Below are 20,168 nucleotides of genomic sequence, written 5' to 3'. Positions count from 1 at the left end.
AACATCTGTATCATATCTCCCCTGTCTCTCCTTTCTTCTAGGATATCATATTCAGGTCTTCAAGTCTCTTCTCATACGTCTTCTGGCGCAGACTCTATACCATTTTGGTCACCTTCCTCTGAACTGCTTCAAGTTCTATATTTAGCAAGATATGGCCTCCAAAACTGAATAACGTATTCCAAGTGGGGCTTCACTAATGACCTGAACAGAAGCATTGACATCTCTTTTCTTCTGCTGGTTATGCCACTCTTTATGCAACTTAATATCCTTCTGGCTTTGGCTACTGACTTGTTACATTGTTTGAACACTTTGAAATCCTCAGACATGATCACCTCCCTTTCCTGGTCCATGCACATCTGCCTCTCTCCTACTATTGTATACAACTCATTTGGATTTCGCACTCAAAATGCATCGGTCTGCACTCCTGCCAAGCACTAACTCATGCTTCTAAATCTGGAGATCACTTCTTATGTTGTCTACTCCCTCCAGTGTTGTCCAAACTGTTACAAAGTTTTGTGTCATCCACAGAAAGACATACTTTTCCTTCTAACTCTTTGGCAGTATCATTCACGAAAACATTAAACAGAATTGGTCCCAGAACTGATCCCTGAGACAGTCCACTACTCATTTTCCTATCTCTTCTCTGTTACCACTTTTGTGAACAGGGACCACCATCAACCCTTCTCCAGATCTGTAGAACCTCCTCTGTCTGTAAGGATCTGTTAAACACATCCTTTAGGGGACCCACCAGAACTTCTCAGAGCTCTCTCAGTATCCCAGAATGTACCTCACCTGAGCCCATGGCTTTGTCCATGTTATTCATAAACACTTTCTTCTGTGAATGGTGTGCCATTTACTATGTTCCTATCTGTACCTTGGTCAATCATCTGTGCCCCTTCTCCAGGATTTTCTTCTATGAACCTGTAACAGACGTATTTGTTTAGCATTTCTATTTTTTCCTCATCATTCTCCAAATATCAGTCCTCAGCACATCTGAGTCTTGCAATTCCACCTCTGGCTTTCCTCCTCTCCCCGGTATAACTGAAAAATGTCTTGTCATCAGGCTTTAGATTTTCAGTCATTTTTTCCTCTGTGTGCTTTTGATATTTTAATTTCTCTCTTTATACGGTATTTTTTCTATGCTCTTCTTTTGCTTTTACTTTGCAATCATTTCCTTGGAAAACCATGTTGGTTTCCTTTTTCTCTTTTATTTAAAGAACTATTGCTCTTTTTATAGCCCTTTTCAGTTTAGCTTATAGTATTTCCACTTCCGTTATTCTCCTCAAACCCCACCAGCGACTCCTTTAGGTACTTCTCTATTTTACTGGTCAATGTGTTTGAAATCCAGAACTTTGAGTTTGGTATGACTGGACTTCGCCTTAGATTTTATGTCATACCAAAATTGTGCCCTGGAAGCAGAATACTGGGCTGGATACACCTTTGGTCTGACGTAGTATAGCAATGTTTATGTTATATCTTATGGGGATCATTGCTGCCCAAGTGGGCACCCACCCAGATATAAGACACATTCCCCATTCGTAAATATTAGATCCAGTGTTGGCGCTTCCCTGGTGGGTTCGTAAGGCATACATGATCTACTTCTCTCCAGATTCGCAGAAGGAATACTGCAATCCACAACTGGTAGACTCAAGTAACCCAGTATCATCTCTCTTCATTGTCACCTTTAAAATATCATTGATCAGGTGACTGTCCAATTCTTCCAGTTGGGTCAGAGATCTGTGGATTACGAAGGAACTTTACATCATAGGGGGTAGGACCGGCAAACCTAGCAACGACGCAGTGAAATGGTCCTGTGCCTGCATCTTTACTGCTGCGTTTATGAAGCCGATTGAAGACAGCAGCAAAAGGGAAAATGGGAGGGAGGGGAAATACTATAGAGAGGACATTGACATTGAGATGCAGACGAGTACTCTGAATCTGTGTAATTAAGGCTTAGTTTTTGATTCTTCGTCCCCCTCTCCTAATGTGGTCTAATTCAATGAGACCTAATATTTAAGTTTCTTTATATGTTTTTTTCTGTAAATATACCCATTTTAATAAATGAAGCGTTCTGTATTTGTTAATGAATAAATCAACACAATTTGTCTGTTCATCTCTTAAATGTGAATTTTAGAAATACTGCCCGAGAATCCAGAAAATCCGGACCCAACCAATCCCCAAGAAGTCTAGATTTTTGAACTTATACTGTATTACTCTAGCCAGCTATATATCTAAAATCTTCACATTTACAACAGGTTTCGAGCCATGTATTAAAGCCTGGATGTGCGATATTTCATCAAAGTTTTATTAAAAATCTTATTCTGTGCTTTGTTTTCAAAAGTTTTCAAGGTCCCTTTTTTATTTTCTTTCATAAACACCACACTGCAGCATACCACAGTGCTACTCAGCAGGCTAGAAAAATTATAGGGGGTCTTTTACAAAGGCGTGTTAGCGTTTTTAGCACGCGCTAATCATCAGCATGCACTAAACGCTAGTGACGCCCATAGGAATATATAGGAATCTCTAGCATTTAGCAAATGCTTATTTTTAGCACATGCAATATGAATGCAGTGTTTCTTACCTTGGACGTGCATACTTTGACTTTCATTTCTTTCACATCTTGGCGATACTGTTCTCGAATTTGTTCTAACTGTTTCAGGTATTCCTGTTAAAACAATGAGAAGGATCTTAAAAAAATAAAAACACAAACCGTGGAATTTTCAAAGGGGTAGCCGTGTTAGTCTGGTGTAGCAACAATAACAGAGGCAGGTGGCATCTTATAGACTAACCGATAAATTGGTTATTCTATCAGGTGCCATCCGCCTCTGCCATTCAAGCCTTGGAATGCGTCTGGAAGCAATGTTTCTTTACAGTGGTATCTGCAACTAATAGACCCAAATAAACTGAACGGCAAAACAACACGTCAGAGCAATGCAGAGACTGAGATAGGAGGTAAATATCTATCTTTCTCTTGGCTCTACATCAGAGGGTTTTCTTTTAGGGCAGGACAAGAAATTAAACAGAAGAGTGATAGAGATACATTTTTAAGAAAGCAGGACGGTAGGAAGATTCCAGATGTTGGAGAGCTTCTTTGACCCCTGAATTAACGTTTGAATTTAGTGTGAGAGGGACAGGAGATCATGTAAGAGAGGTGGTGTCTGCTTCCAACTCAATCTTTAATACTGGGTACCTGGGAAAGTCTCAAATGTCTGCCCCCCTCAGACTTTCACCATCTTGAAGAAGGGAAAGCCAACTCAAAATCAGAGCTAGTCTATCTAACCTTATACCTCCAACATAAACACATCTCTTTGGCCCTCCATCACATATATAGGTGCCTAAAATTAGGTTTACAGTGGAGTGGGAAAGCGCGGGGTACAAATGTAACAAAAAAAAAACCAGACACCTAAATGTAGGTGCACAGCTCCAGTTTTCAAACATATCAATTTAGGAACCCCAATAGTAAATGGTGGCAGATAAAGACCAATTGTCTCATCTACTTTACACAGTTGAGATTCTTCCTCTTGTATTTTAACAACTTGGGTAGATGGACATACCCAAAATCCAGCACCCACAACCCTCCACCCATGTCTTCCACATGACCCTTCAACCGCCACCCTCCACTTCTTACCCTAACATGTCCAAAAATCTGCCACACTGCTGGCCTTTACTATCCATACCTGAACTTGCAGATCAGCTCAGGACTTCTCACCTGCCTCTTTGATTCTCAAAAGACCAACACCCAAGTCTCCTCCATGCCTTCTTACCTAGATTATTTAATAGTCCACACAGCCATTAAAATGAGAGAGGCTATTGTCTAAATATCTGGCCTCCTCATATTCATTTATGCCACCCCATGCAGGTTATTTTAAAGATCTCAATATATATACTTCAGAAGAAAGGCAGGAGAGGGGAGATATGATAGAGACATTTAAACAAAGGGTAAATACCTCCGTGAAATAAATGTACAGGAGGCAAGTCTCTTTCAATTGAATGGAAGTTCTGGAATGAGTGGACATAGGATGAAGGTGAAAGAGAAGAGACTCAAGGTTAATCTAAGGAAATACTTCTTCATGGAAAGGGTAGTGGATACATGGAACAGCCTCCTGGTGGAGGTGGTGGAGAGGAAGATTGTATCTGAATTCAAGAAAACTTGGGATCTCTATGAGAGAGGAAGGGATAATAGATGGTATGGGTGGGCAGACTGGATAGGCCATATGGTCTTTATCTGCCTTAATTTCTATTTTACCCGGACCTTCTTGGAAGACTGATAGATGCATACCACTGCTATTTACAGTTGTAAGCGCCGCTTTGTGAAGGCTTACTGGAAGCTTGATGTATAGTTATCACTAATAAGGGCTTTCCCAGGTCCTCTGCACAGCTTGCCAGGCTGACCTGTCCATGTGAGCACCTACATTTCCACAAGGAATTCTAATTATTACAGGAACATGAAGATTGAAAGACGTGCCTTGCTGCCAGTCCCCTGTACCTCTGCAGCTTGTCAGACAACTCAGTTAAAATGATGTTTGTATTACTGCTAGGACTTCGAACATTTCTTAGTAAACTCTTCACCAAATATTCTGGGAACCCAGGTGAGCGAGGTGCTCTACTAAAAGCAGAGGGAACGAAAAGCACAACCTTGTGACAGGTATATAAGGGTTCACAACACCATGCTGCTCCAGCTTGTTTATTACAGAGACACAAAAATTCATTTTTTTTTAGAATAAGGACCCTGTTTACTATGGTGCGCTAGCGTTTATTCCTATGGGTGTCTCTAGCATTAGCACACCTATAAGCGCAGCTTAGTAAACAGGGCCCTAAGCATACCTACTGATACTGGTTTTGTGGATTTTATAAATTATGTATTTGATTTTACTTTTGTTTTATACTATTATATAATATTGTATTTTGTTTATATATTGCTGAGTGTAAATCACTTTGAGTAGTTTTCATAAATGTGGTAGAGAAATGTAATGAAATGAATAAATAAATATTAATCAGGCCATATTAGCATAACTTTTCTAAGACCTCAGCTCAAAAACCACAAGTATGTTGCAATGATAAATTACTGTTTATCCATTCATTAATATAAGGTAAGGATGAGCCCTCTTCTCACCTGTTCTTTAACCTCATTCTTTCTTATAAGAGGTTGCTCTGGATTCACTTTCTGCTGCTGGATCTGGTTATAATGATGATCAGCAGAGGAAGGACGCAGCCCCTACAGATAAAAAAAAAAAAAAATGGAATGGTTGAGAAACCAAGTAGGCAGCAGCCTCTGTGCTACATTTTGATAGGTGATGAAGTGCTGCCACCACTGCCATGCCTCCATCTGGGTCTTGCACCTGAACAGTAGCAACAACTCTGTCTCCAGCAAGATAGTACCTTTTTCTTTGTAGCATGCATCCAAACTTTGCAATAACCTACCTTTATCCCTCTGCTCCAAGCTTTCGCACAAAAGGTTTAGGGCACTATATTCATGGGATCAAACATCTCCTTTCTTCCAGTGTGGGATGGTTAAGGGAGGGCAATGGTGAACAATCCCTGTTTCGACCGAGTCTCTGATTATTTGTGGCTTCCCTGTTGTTGTTATGGAGTTCTTTTCTCTTTCAGTCATTTTGTTACAGATTGTATACTGCCTTGACATGGTTTTCAAATTAGGTGGTATAAATCAGAGAATATAAAGAATAAACTTCAACGTAGGACCTGTGAGCTCTCATAGGTTGAGAGCCCCTGCGATGCCCCGCCCCTTGCACAGGTTTCCATGGTAATAAGAAGCTTGTGCAGAAGGAGGGAGCAGGACACCACAGGGCCTATCAGTCTGCAGGGGCCCACAGGCTCCATGATGAAGTTTCAGTGGCAAAGCTAAATGAGGAGGTTGGGAGAATGGAGGATCTGGGCCCGGACAATCAGGGGAGGGCAGCAAAAGAAGATACCCCCCTCCCAATGCCTATAGTACCCATTATTTAAATCTAGCCCTGAGGTCATGTTCAGATCCATGACCCAGAGTTTAGTTACATTATACCCATATAACAATATCAGGGGTTACCATGTGCCATCCTAACAGACTAAGGAAGTCATTTTAGAAGCATCTTCAAGTGGAAACAGCGGCATTTTTACACATAGATTGAATGTACATGTGTATGGTGACTTTAGAAAGCTGCTTTTTCCACGTGGAGATGGTCAGGATGTAGAGATTCAAGTGCAGGGGCGTAGCCACGGGTGGGCCCGGCTCCACCCAATTTGGGGTCAGGCCTGCCCAGCAGCAGCACAGCGATTCCGGTCGCACTTGCAGGCTCAGGTCCCCATCATCGTCCCTTCCCCCGTGGTGTGCCCCAATTTTCACCCCATCTTCCCTCACCCTCCTTGCAGGCCCGCCCAGCAGGTATTCTGATCGCAGGCTCAGCTTCGGCTCGTACACGCTGCCTGCCGACTGCCGCTTAATAATCTCCTTGCAGCTACTAAGCGGCAGCGCTAACCCGGAAGCCTCTCCTCTGCAGAGGAGGGGCTTCCGGGTTAGATTAGCGCTGCCGCTTAGTAGCTGCAAGAAGATTGTTAAGCGGCAGCCGGCAGGCAGCGTGTACGAGCCGAAGCTGAGCCTGCGATCGGAATACCTGCTGGGCGGGCCTGCCAGGAGGGTGAGGGAAGATTTGGTATTATCATGCCTTGGTTAAGAATCCTAAAATAAGAGCTTTTTTTTCTTTTAGTGCCTCATCGTTTTAACGACCGGTATAAAATGACCTGGGTCATTATTATGAGACCGTTGTGACCTGTTAGCAAAGAACTGGCTGTTTAAGAATCGTGGCTGGAAAATTGTTCTCAGAAATTTTAAATAGACAAAAAAAGAAGCAATTGCCATAACAATGGTGTGCAGTAGGCTGTGAAATATGCTACTCTATGAGGTAATTCAATCTGCCTCATTAAATGCCTCTCAGAACCAGTTTGATTATGAAAGAGTTTCATACATACTGAACTGTTTGGGAAAATGTTTGTCAGTCTATCAGTCAGTCTATCTATCTCCCTAATTTATTTTCTAGTCTTCTAACAAAATTTGTTGGCATCCTTATTTAGATAATATAAAGAAGAGTTTTTACATTCCTCTGGAAAATAATTCCACTGTATTCAGCACAGCTAGGGGAGAAAGCTAGATTTATGACTTTATTTTAGAAGGCCTATTTGTGATTTACATATTTAAATACCAGCATTTACAAATGTATGTCACAAAACTCGATTTTAGAAAGTTGGTTTTTATGTCTAAATATTTTTATTTCTAATTTGTGATCCCTTGTTTGGTGAGGGTCTGTTGGTGTGATAGTAATGGCAGGTGGGAAATTGGAAGGGAGGCAAGGAGGAGAGGGAAATCGGGGAGGAGAGCCCTCCTTTATTTTCTGACCTGGGCCCAAGCAGGTCTAACACCAGTCCTAACCCTTGCTGTATAGCTGGTGAGGATTCCCATACATCCCCAGCTAAGGACTTCCTCCAAAGGCGACCAGAACTCCCTTCTACCAAGCTCTGGCAACAGCATCCTTGAGCCATCGACAACTAAGCATGTGTGGGGTGCTAGCATCAGTGGCTTAGGGTCATTGCTGCTGCCTTCCAAGCTTGGTAAGAGAGAGTTCTGGCCACCTTCAGAGAAAGTCTTCAGCTGACTGAGCTTGAGGATCCTCATTAGCTAAAATATTTATATTTTGAGGTGGAGGTAGGGCAGAGCAGAGAAAATTTTGTGCCCACCCACTTTGGGCTCAGGCCCACCCAAAACTGGCTGTCTGGCTACGCCATTGTTCAAGTGGGTGTGTTCCGGGTGTGGTTTGGGTGGGCAAAAAAGTATGCATGTACTTTACATTAGTACCTTCTCTGGGGGATATATAAGTGCTGGTGACCTGCTTGTTTAGATCTGGGGTCTGCAGCAGTGAACCAGGAGGCAGTAACACAAACCTGTGTGGTGTCTACCACCATCTCACTAACTGGGAAGAAAAGAATTATTGCACACCTGTTCTTTATTGTATGTGCAGGTGTTTAAAATCCAATATCAAGACTCAAAGGCACCAGCAGGTACACATGTAACATAGTAACATAGTGGATGACGTCAGATAAAGACCTGTACGGTCCATCCAGTCTGCCCAACAATATAAACTCATCATATGAGCTACTTTATATGTATACCTGACCTTGATTTGTCCTTGCCTTTTTCAGGGAACAGACTGTAGAAATCTGCCCAGCACTAGCTTTGCTTCCCAATTACCGGTGTTGCCACTCAATCTCCGCTAAGCTTCTGTGGATCCACTCCTACTGAACAGGATTCCTTTGTGTTTATCCCACGCATTTTTGAATTCCGTTACCGCTTTCATATCCATCACCTCCCACGAGGAGACATTCCAAGTATCCACCACCCTCTCCGTGAAAAAAATACTTCCTGACATTTTTCCTCTAGTTCTACCACCTCTCCCGTCTGCTGAAAAACTGGAATATGCATGTATGTATGCCAACACCCACCTGCATAATGTCCCAAGTAAAGGCACTAGTTTAGTCATGTGTAGATTTGTACAATCGTTCTCCTTGCTTGGTGTCCCAGCAAATAATGTGTATTTATCAGTACCCACCTAGGTAGTTTACAAGAGGCTGCACCTTTGACAGAGCCTTTTGTAAAACACAGGGGGAACCGAGCATGTCCCAACCTGGATGTTTCAATCTCAATCTCAAAGACCTACTGAAAATAGGCCTTCATGCCTGCTCCATTTGTAGACATTTCATTCCATTGCTTTAACTTACCATTTGCTAATGGGAGGGTAGGGAAGATGGCCTGGGGTCAGAAGAGTCCAGGCAACAGGCTATCGTAGCTGTATTTATGTAGAGTCAAGGGGGAAAAAGGGACTGGGTGGTAGAAGTTGCTTATAAAATCGGGATCCTAAGGGGCCCATTTACTAAGCCACGCAAGCACCTACACGCGCACAACGTGCACCAATTCTGAGTTACCGCCCGGCTACCGCATGGCCCTTGCAGTAATTTCATTTTTGGCAAGCATCCACTATGCGCGTCCGAAAAATATTTTGTATTTTATGGCACACGTAGGTCATTACCACCCGGTTACCGCATGAGACTTTACCTCTAGATCAATGGCTGGCGGTAAGGTCTCAGACCCAAAATGGAGGCGTGGCACTTTTCATTTTGCCACACATCCATTTTCGGCAAAATTTTTTAAAAGGCCTGTTTTACAGGTGTGCTGAACAATGATTCTGCGCGTGCCCAAAACCCGCGCCTACATTACCGCAGGCCATTTTTCAGGGCACCTTAGTAAAAGCACCCCTAAGTTCCTTTTGTATCTTCTGCATTATGAAGCTTTGTTCACTCATATGTCATTGTTCGTTTTTTTTTTTCATTTAATTCATTGTGAACTTTGTATTGCGATATTATTATACAGATTGCTGTATTGCTATTCTGATTCTGAATAAAAACCATTAAAAAACTTAACTTACCATTTGCTTTTCCACTTTTATCTTATATTGTTGAGCTTCCCATCGTCTTTGAAGAAAATCTGCAGGCCTGGTAGAAAATAAAAATCTTCAGCTGCAAGTTAAACGGTCAGAAGAGCCACACTTTTCTGTACTTTCACTACATAGTCAAAGGGAGGGTCATTTTCAAAAGCAGTTCCACAAATATAACAGTGCTTTACCCGTGCTAACAGGTTTTATAAAACTACCCCTCGGTATATGAGCAAATTTATGTGCGTACCGCCTGCACACCTAGGCAGAGGCAGTCCCAGAGGTAGAGCTGGTGAACAGTATTCACTGAATACAGTGGAGGAATGGCCTAGTGGTTAGAGCACCAATCTTGACGTCCAGAGATGGCCAGTTCAAACCCCATTGCTGCACCTTGTGATCTTGGGCAAGTCACTTAACCCTCCATTGCCTCAGGTACAAATCTAGATTGTGAGCCCTCCAGGGACAGAGAAATACCTAGTGTACCTGAATGAAATTCACCTTGAGCTACTACAGAAAAGGTATGAGCAAAAATCCAAATAAAAAAATAATAATAATAACTTGAAAAGTCAAACATGTGAATAACTGACCCACAAAATTTGTGTGAGCCAAACTGTAGGTGTGTACTTCCCTGGGATAATTTTCATACATTCGCTTAAAAAACCCAGCCAAGGCTGCATACAGAAACTAGATGTACATTTATAAAATTACTTTCCTACAGTATGCTGCCATGAAAATCCAAAACACAGTTACTCGGGGGCCCTCTTACTAAGCTACATAAGCGTCTGCGCATTTCCAAAGTGCGCCAAAATGGAGTTACTGCCCGGCTACCGTGTGGCTCATGCAGTTAATTTCATTTTTGACATGTGTCCAATATGCGCGTCCGAAAAATCGTTTTTAGTTTTGGAAGCGCATAATGGGCAAGCGCCAAGTGGCATTTGATTCGCGTAGATCATTACCTCCCAGTTACCGCATGAGACTTTACCGCTAGATCAATGGCTGGTGGTAAGGTCTCAGACCCACAATGGACGCCTGGCAATTTTCATTTTGATACACGTACATTTTCGGCAAAAATTTTAAAAAGGCATTTTTTTGCAGGTGCGCTGAAAAATGATTCTGCACGTGCCCAAAACACGCGTCTACACTACCACAGGCCATTTTTCAGCGCACCTTAGTAAAAGGACCCCTCAAATTTTTGTCACAACTAAACTAACTCACCAGATGTCTTGTAGTTACTGCATATTTCTTAATATGGAAGACATTTAACATTGGATGCATTTTTCAAGTCTGTAGCAAAAATCCAAAACCCAGTATCTCTTAGTAAATGAGAGCTCTGTTGAGCCAGGACACAGTACTGTATTAGCTTTGGTCAAGAATTACATCACAGGGTCAAAGAAATCAGTTTTTTGGACTTTTCTCATATTTACATTCTCAACTGTTACTGTGTTTCAGCTTGTCAGGGCAGTATGGTCCTGACTTATGTTCTGTTCTACACACTGAAAGCCTGAAAGATGACCCCACATTGCTAAATTACCATTTTCAGAACAGATATGGTAACCTGGGACAGACCTATCCCAACCAATAAAAAGCTGGATGCAAGGAAGCCAGACGTAATGGTAAAAGAGAAAAACACCAGAACACCATTGATCTTAGAGTCCTCATTCCCAAGCAATTACTCTGTGAATTGTGCGGTGAGAGAGAAGATCCTCAAATGCCAAGAAATGCAATCCAAGAAAAGACCAAGAAAATGTGGCAGAAAGATACAGAAATATTTCTCATTGCTTTGGGTGCCACAATCTTGATTAAAAGGAATTTTCAAGCACACCTTCATAAATTGCATATACATGTAACATCTTATGAACTCCAGAAGGAAGCTCCCTTTGGCACAATGCAAGCGTTAGCAGTAAATTTGAGAGACTGAGATCATGTACCTCTGCTTACTACTTACTTACTACTACTTAACACTTCTAAAGCGCTACTAGGGTTACGCAGCGCTGTACAGTTTAACAAAGAAGGACAGTCCCTGCTCAAAGGAGCTTACAATCTAATGGACAAAAAGTGCGGTCAATCAAATTGGGGCAGTCTAAATTTCCTGAATAGAGGTAAAATGGTTAGGTGCCGAAGGCGGCATTGAAGAGGTGGGCTTTGAGCAAGAATTTGAAGATGGGCAGGGTGGGGGCTTGGCGTATGGACTCAGGAAGTTTATTCCAAGCATAGGGAGAGGCGAGGCAGAAAGGGCGGAGCCTGGAGTTGGCGGTGGTGGAGAAGGGTACAGAGAGGAGGGATTTGTCCTGTGAGCGGAGGTTTCGGGTAGGAGCGTAAGGGGAGATAAGGGTAGAGAGGTAATGAGGGGCTGCAGATTGAGTGCATTTGTAGGTTAGTAGGAGAAGCTTGAACTGTATGCGGTACCTGATCGGAAGCCAGTGAAGTGACTTGAGGAGAGGGGTGATATGAGCATAACGGTCCATGCGGAAGATAAGGCGTGCGGCAGAGTTCTGAACGGATTGAAGGGGGGATAGATGGCTAAGTGGGAGGCCAGTGAGCAGCAGGTTGCAGTAGTCAAGGTGAGAGGTAATGAGTGGACGAGAGTTCGGGTGGTGTGCTCAGAGAGGAAAGGGCAAATTTTGCTCATGTTATAGAGAAAGAAGCGAAGTCTTGGCTATCTGCTGGATATGCGCAGAGAAGGAGAGGGAGAAGTCGAAGATGACTCCGAGGTTGCGTGCAGATGAGACGGGGAGGATGAGGGTGCCATCGACTGAGATAGAGAGTGGAGGGAGAGGAGAAGTGGGTTTGGGTGGAAAGACAATAAGCTCTGTCTTGGCCATGTTCAGTTTCAGGTGGCGGTTGGACATCCAGACAGCAATGTCATATAAGCAGGCCGATACTTTGGCCTGGGTTTCCGCAGTGATGTCTGGTGTGGAGAGATAAAGCTGGGTGTCGTCAGCATAGAGATGATATTGGAAACCATGAGATAAGATCAGCGAGCCCAGGGAAGAGGTGTAGAGTGAAAAAAGAAGGGGTCCAAGGCCAGATCCTTGAGTAACTTCAACAGAGAGCGGGATGGGGGTGGAGGAAGATCCATAGGAGTGTACGCTGAAGGTACGGTGGGAGAGATAAGAGGAGAACCAGGAGAGGACAGAGCCCTGGAACCCAAATGAGGACAGAGCAGCAAGAAGTAGATTATGATTGACAGTGTCAAAAGCGGCGGATAGGTCGAGGAGAATGAGGATGGAGTAGTGACCTTTGGATTTGGCAAGGAACAGGTCATTACAGACTTTAGTGAGTGCCATTTCTGTCGAGTGTAGAGGGCGAAAACCGGATTGAAACGGATAGAGGATGGCATGAGAAGAGAGAAAATCAAGGTAGCGGCTGTGAACAGCGCGTTCAAGTATCTTGGAGAGGAAGGGTAGGAGGGAGATGGGGCGGTAGTTGGAGGGACAGGAAGGGTCTAGTGATGGTTTTTTTGAGGAGTGGTGTGACTACAGCATGCTTGAAGGTGTCGGGGACAGTTGAAGTGAAGAGGGAGAGGTTGAGGATATGACAGATGGAGGGGGTGACAGTAGGAGAGATGGTGTTAAGTAAGTTGGTGGGGATGGAGTCAGAGGAACAGATGGTGCATTTCGAGGAGGAAAGAAGGTGGGCGGTTTCCTCTTCGGTGATATTAGGAAAAGAGGAGGAGGAGGCCTGGGTTGGTTGGTTGAGGGAGTGGGTTAAAGGGTGAGGAGGAGGTGGTTTGGTAGTGAATTCTAGGTTAAATTTCTGTACCTTATCGCGGAAGTAGTCAGCCAGTGATTGAGGAGAGAGTGAGGGGGGGAGCGGAGGGCACTTTGAGGAGGGAGTTAAGGGTGGCGAAGAGACGACGAGGCTTGGAGCTGAGGGAATTAGTTAATCAAGCACTGCCATTTCCTCCCCTCCCCCTCCCCACTGACAGTTTGAACTTCGTGGGTGTGGCTTGGATCTCTTTCAGGGAGAGAAAACTAACAACTTATAGCAGCAGCAGCTTCAGAGAGCATTTTCCATCTCACAGATAGGCTGCAGAGAATACCTTCTCCTGCTTTAGACTTAGTCCCGCCCACCCTACCCCTTTACCCACCCACCCCTAGAGTGACATTGAGGCAGCATGGGCAGAGAAATTATATGATGTTAAAAATTTGGTTCAGTTCTGTAAAGTTGAAGAATGCCATATGGTTTTAATTATTCAAATGTCTAGCTTTTGCTAGGCTACAGGTTAGAAAGGTCAGAGAGAAATGGAACTTTCACTGTCCCTTTTTGGGGTTAATGTTAGTTCAAAGGTATTAGTTTACCACATCTGGATACCATTATGAGCCAAGCATATTGTAGTTTTAAAAGGATTAGATTGAACGCTGCTTAGAAGAAAATAGTTAGATTTAAGAAGTTCTTGATAGATTTAGAATTTGTCTTATAAGGAATTCTGATTTCTGCTTATTTTAGAATATGTTTTATTCTGTGTAATTAATAATTCTATGTAGAATATCTTTTCAATTCAGTGTTACATCAGTGTCTGACTTTCAAGTAAGATTGCAGTTGAAAAGGTCATTATCTGGTTTGAATTATCCACAGTCCTAGCGAGTTCTGTGAAGGAAGCTAATAGGTGAAAGAGGTCAGAAAAAGTCAACTTACTTCCTTGATGGATTATAGCAAAGTGTAGGACTGCATGCCATTAAGCAAGACTGGCCCCTTAGCCCCTAAATGAACCCAGTTTAAGCTATGACTGGGATTATGTGAATAATAATAAAATGCAAGAGATAGGTGCCCCATTGTCTAGCGTGAGAGGCCCCAGGTCATAGGTCAGTTTAGGAAATATCTCAAACCTATGTAACTGATATGTTTTGAACATATGTGTAGAGATGATTAGTTCAGACAGGGTAATCAATCTATTCCTTACCATCTGGAAAGTAAGGGGGGGCTAGAGGGGTTTAAAACTGTATATAACTGGGAGCAGAAGCAGTTTACGTCAGAAGAAGGAGCTGAGAAGAAGAGAGCTGAAGAAGGAGCAGAGAAGAAGAGAGCTGAAGAGGACAGACAGAAGCCACAAGACACAGAGAGCTGAGAAAGAGAAGAAGAGAGCTAGAGCTGATGTCCTACTTTGTTTGCTGGCAAATAAAGAAGATTTCTCTCTCATTCTGGTGTGTGGTGTTTGACTTCTGAAGAACCACAGATTCTGCTAACAATAGTGGTAAGTCCTGCAACAACATGTCTTATATAACCTCCCTATCAACCCACTCATTACTTTTACCTCACCCATTTCTATTCTTCTATCACCTTCTTCCACTACTCCAACCAGAGTTACACCTAATCACACTGACCACCCTTCAACATCTTCAGTCCTTCTGTGACTGTTCTCTTGTGCTTGACTGCTTAAATATTTTAAATTTAAATGCTTTACTTTTTGTCTATTTGATTATAAGCTCTTTGAGCAGGGACTGTCTTTCTTCTGTTTGTACAGCGCTGCGTACACCTTGTAGCGCTCTAGAAATGTTAAATAGTAGTAGTAGTAGGATAGCATGAATTTGTAATGAATGAAGTCGGTATAGGTGCGAGATTTCCTCCAGAGGCGTTCAGCAGATCAGGCCCAGGAGCGAAGGTATTGGACGCAAGGGGTCAACCAGGGCTGGAGATGGACGGTGCAAGGGTGTCCAGAGCAGATGAGACAGTGGCATTGTAAGCGGAGACAGCCTTGTCAACAGACTCGGAGGACATGATGGAGGGGAGGAGATTAGAGATGCTAGAGGATAAGGTGGGAGGGTCGACGGTCTGGAGATTCCTGAAAGTAGTGGTTAGTGTAGGGCGGGACTGAGGGGGAGGGTGATGAAGTGTGAAGGTGATCAGGTGATGATCTGAGAGAGGAAGAGCTGAGGTGCAAAAGTTGGAGGGTGAGCAGGTAGAGGAGAGGACGAGGTCAAGACATTGGCCAGTTTGGTGAGTAGGGGTGGTGGAGCTCAGCTGGAGGTTGAAGGAGGATGTCAGAGTGAGGAACTGAGAAGTGTAAGAGTCGGATAGGTCGTCAGCGTGTATGTTAAAGTCTCCAAGAATGAGGGACGGAGATGAGGGTTCAAGAAAAACGGAGAGCCATGCATCGAAGTTGGTAAGGAAGGAGGGGAGGGACTTATCAGGGGAGCGGTAAATGACTGCAACTCTGAGTGGCAGCGGGTAGAATAGACAGATGGAGTGAACTTCAAAGGATGAGAAGCAGTGAGACTGCGGTAGGGGGAGGGGTTGAAAACTACAGGCGGGCGAAAGTAGTAACCCGACATCTCCTCCGCGGCTGACTGGGCGGGGAGTGTGGGAGAAAAGATAACCTCCATGGCATAAGGCCGCGACTAAGGCAGAGTCGTCGGGGGTGAGCCAGGTTTCAGTTAGGGTGAGCAGTTGGAGGGAACGGGAGATGAAGAGATCATGGCACAGAAGGTACTGTCACGGTATGCTGAAAACTAACCCATTTAAAGAAATTGACCACTCAGAAGAGCTTTTGAAATTTATACCAGCAGCAAAATTTCTACCTCATTCGTGGCTGCACCTATGCATCTCTGTTTTATGCACCTTGCAATTTTGTCTGAATGGAAGATATTTCATAAACAGTATATCCTCTCTCTATTTCTTGTTGTTATATTACTGGATTCGAGCAATTGTGTTATTTATTTTGTCACAATGTATATACTTGTGATAATATTATATACATAAAATAAAGATAAAAATTGTCAGCCAGGATTTATCCAGTCTTAAGGAGAAAGGCGTATTTTATACAGGTTGTGATGATTGGAATTGAGACGTACAGGTTGGAACATCCAATATTTTACAAAAGGCTCTGATAAACATGAAACCTTTTGTGAAGTAAAGGGTATGATACATACCTGTAGCAGTTGTTCTCCGAGGACAGCAGGCTGATTGTTCTCACGACTGGGTTGACGTCCGCGGCAGCCCCCACCAACCGGAAGAAGCTTCGCGGGACGGTCGGCACGCAGGCCACGCCCACCGCGCATGCGCGGCCGCCTTCCCGCCCGTGCGCGACCGCTCCCGCCAGTTGAATGACAAGCAATAAAATATGAAACACACAACTCCAAAGGGGAGGAGGGAGGGTAGGTGAGAACAATCAGCCTGCTGTCCTCGGAGAACAACTGCTACAGGTATGTATCATACCCTTTCTCCGAGGACAAGCAGGCTGCTTGTTCTCACGACTGGGGTATCCCTAGCTCTCAGGCTCACTCAAAACAATAACCCAGGTCAATTGAACCTCGCAACGGCGAGGGTACAACAGAAATTGACCTACGAAGAACAACTAACTGAGAGTGCAGCCTGACCAGAATAAATTCGGGTCCTGGAGGGTGGAGTTGGATTTACACCCCAAACAGATTCTGCAACACCGACTGCCCGAACCGACTGTCGCGTCGGGTATCCTGCTGGAGGCAGTAATGAGATGTGAATGTGTGGACAGATGACCACGTCGCAGCCTTGCAGATCTCTTCAATAGTGGCTGACTTCAAGTGGGCCACCGACGCTGCCATGGCTCTGACACTATGAGCCGTGACATGACCCTCAAGAGTCAGCCCAGCCTGGGCGTAAGTGAAGGAAATGCAATCTGCTAGCCAATTGGAGATGGTGCGTTTCCCGACAGCGACCCCTAGCCTGTTAGGGTCGAAAGAAATAAACAATTGGGCGGACTGTCTGTTGGGCTGCGTCCGCTCCAAGTAGAAGGCCAATGCTCTCTTGCAGTCCAATGTGTGCAACTGACGTTCAGCAGGGCGGGTATGCGGCCTGGGGAAGAATGTTGGCAAGACAATTGACTGGTTAAGATGGAACTCCGACACCACCTTCGGCAGGAACTTTGGGTGAGTGCGGAGCACTACTCTGTTGTGATGAAATTTAGTATATGGAGCATGAGCTACTAGGGCTTGAAGCTCACTGACCCTACGAGCTGAAGTAACTGCCACCAAGAAAATGACCTTCCAGGTCAAGTACTTCAGATGGCAGGTATTCAGTGGCTCAAAAGGAGGTTTCATCAGCTGGGTGAGGACGACGTTGAGATCCCATGACACAGTAGGAGGCTTGATAGGGGGCTTTGACAAAAGCAAGCCTCTCATGAATCGAACGACTAAAGGCTCTCCAGAGATGGCTTTACCTTCCACACGATAATGGTAAGCACTAATCGCACTAAGGTGATTCCTTACTGAGTTGGTCTTGAGGCCAGACTCTGATAAGTGCAGAAGGTATTCAAGCAGGTTCTGTGCAGGGCAAGAACGAGGTTCTAGGGCCTTGCTCTCACACCAAACGACAAACCTCCTCCACTTGAAAAAGTAACTCTTTTTAGTGGAATCCTTCCTAGAGGCAAGCAAGACCCGGGAGACACCCTCAGACAGACCCAACGCAGCGAAGTCTACGCCCTCAACATCCAGGCCGTGAGAGCCAGGGATTGAAGGTTGGGGTGCAGCAACGCTCCGTCGTTCTGCGAAATGAGAGTCGGAAAACACTCCAATCTCCACGGTTCTTCGGAGGACAACTCCAGAAGAAGAGGGAACCAGATCTGACGAGGCCAAAAGGGCGCTATCAGAATCATGGTGCCGCGGTCTTGCTTGAGCTTCAGTAAGGTCTTCCCCACCAAAGGTATGGGAGGATAAGCATACAGGAGGCCGGTCCCCCAATGAAGGAGAAAGGCATCTGACGCTAGCCTGCCGTGTGTCTGAAGTCTGGAACAGAACAGAGGCAGCTTGTGGTTGGTCTGAGAGGCGAAAAGATCCACCGAGGGGGTGCCCCACTCTCGGAAGATCTTGCGTACCACTCTGGAATGGAGCGACCACTCGTGCGGTTGCATGACTCTGCTCAGTCTGTCGGCCAGACTGTTGTTTACGCCTGCCAGGTACGTGGCTTGGAGAAGCATGCCGAACCGACACGCCCAACGCCACATACCGACGGCTTCCTGACACAGGGGGCGAGATCCGGTGCCCCCCTGCTTGTTGACGTAATACATTGCAACCTGATTGTCTGTCCGAATTTGGATAATTTGGCAGGACAGCCGATCTCTGAAAGCCTTCAGTGCGTTCCAGATTGCTCGGAGCTCCAGGAGGTTGATCTGCAGATCCTTTTCCTGGAGGGACCACAGACCCTGGGTGTGAAGCCCATCGACATGGGCTCCCCACCCCAGGCGAGATGCATCCGTCGTCAGCACTTTCGTGGGCTGCGGAATTTGGAATGGACGTCCCAGGGTCAAATTGGTCCGTATGGTCCACCAGAGCAGTGAAGTGCGGCAACTGGTGGAGAGGCGGATGACATCCTCTAGATTCCCGGTGGCTTGGAACCACTGGGAAGCTAGGGTCCATTGAGCAGATCTCATGTGAAGACGAGCCATGGGAGTCACATGAACTGTGGAGGCCATATGACCCAGAAGTCTCAACATCTGCCGAGCTGTGATCTGCTGAGACGCTCTGGTCTGCGAAGCCAGGGCCAGGAGATTGGTGGCCCTCGCTTCGGGAAGGTAGGCCTGAGCCGTCTGGGTATTCAGCAGAGCTCCTATGAATTCCAGAGACTGGGTTGGCTGGAGATGGGACTTTGGGTAATTTATCACAAACCCCAGCAGCTCCAGAAGCTGAATAGTGCACTGCATGGACAGGAGGGCTCCTGCCTCCGAGGTGTTCTTGACCAGCCAATCGTCGAGATATGGGAACACGTGCACTCCCAGCTTGCGTAGGTAGGCCGCTACCACCACGAGGCACTTTGTAAACACTCGTGGGGCAGAGGCGAGCCCAAAGGGCAGCACACAATACTGAAAGTGCCGTGCGCCCAGGCGGAATCTGAGATACTGTCTGTGAGCTGGCAGTATCGGGATGTGAGTGTATGCGTCCTTTAAATCCAGGGAACATAGCCAATCGTTTTTCTGAATAATTGGCAGAAGGGTGCCCAAGGAAAGCATCCTGAACTTTTCTTTGACCAGGAATCTGTTCAGGCCTCTCAGGTCTAGGATGGGACGCATCCCCCCTGTTTTCTTTTCCACAAGGAAGTACCTGGAATAGAATCCCTGCTCTTCCTGCCCGGGTGGTACGGGCTCGACCGCATTGGCGCTGAGAAGGGCGGAGAGTTCCTCTGCAAGTACCTGCTTGTGATGGGAGCTGAAAGACTGAGCTCCCGGAGGACAATTTGGAGGCAGGGAGGTCAAATTCAGGGCGTATCCGCACCGCACTATTTGGAGAACCCACTGGTCGGAGGTTATGAGAGGCCACCTTTGGTGAAAGAATTTTAACCTCCCTCCGACCGGCAGGTCGTCCGGTACGGACACTTGTAGGGCGGCTATGTTCCCGTGGATCCAGTCAAAAGCCCGTCCCCGGCTTTTGCTGTGGAGGCGCAGGGGGCTGCTTAGGCGCACGCTGTTGACGGGAACGAGCGCGCTGGGGCTGTCCCTGTGCCTGACGAGGCCTTCGGGCCGGCTGGTTGTACCTACGCTTCGCAAAAGAATAGGGTGCAGCCTGCCGAGCCCGGGAAAAACGCCCGCCCGCGGGGGCGGGTGCTGAAGGCGCCCGGTGGGAGAGCTTGTTGAGAGCGGTTTCCCGCTGATGCAGTTGGTCAACCATCTGCTCGACCTTCTCGCCAAAAATATTATCCCCCCGGCAAGGGACGTCAGCCAGTCTCTGCTGGGTGCGGTTGTCCAGGTCAGAGGCACGCAGCCATGAGAGCCTGCGCATCACTATACCT

General features: G+C 45.6%; 1 protein-coding gene across 4 annotated transcripts in view; it reads right to left on the bottom strand.

Moving 5' to 3' along the window:
• Positions 1-20,168, bottom strand: part of NEK5 (NIMA related kinase 5) — a 117,006-nt gene that overhangs the window by 33,574 nt on the left and 63,264 nt on the right. For all 4 annotated transcript variants that reach the window (XM_030200437.1, XM_030200436.1, XM_030200438.1 and 1 more), the window contains exons 13-15: positions 9,468-9,534; positions 5,114-5,215; positions 2,582-2,665 (exon numbers count right to left, since the gene is read on the bottom strand). In XM_030200437.1, coding sequence (XP_030056297.1) covers positions 2,582-2,665; positions 5,114-5,215; positions 9,468-9,534 — 253 coding nt within the window. The remainder of the gene's footprint in view (positions 1-2,581; positions 2,666-5,113; positions 5,216-9,467; positions 9,535-20,168) is intronic.

Source organism: Microcaecilia unicolor, chromosome 4, assembly GCF_901765095.1.
Source record: "Microcaecilia unicolor chromosome 4, aMicUni1.1, whole genome shotgun sequence".
Taxonomy (NCBI): domain Eukaryota; kingdom Metazoa; phylum Chordata; class Amphibia; order Gymnophiona; family Siphonopidae; genus Microcaecilia; species Microcaecilia unicolor.
Note: the sequence above shows the minus strand (reverse complement) of the source record. Positions and strands in the feature narration are given on the sequence as shown.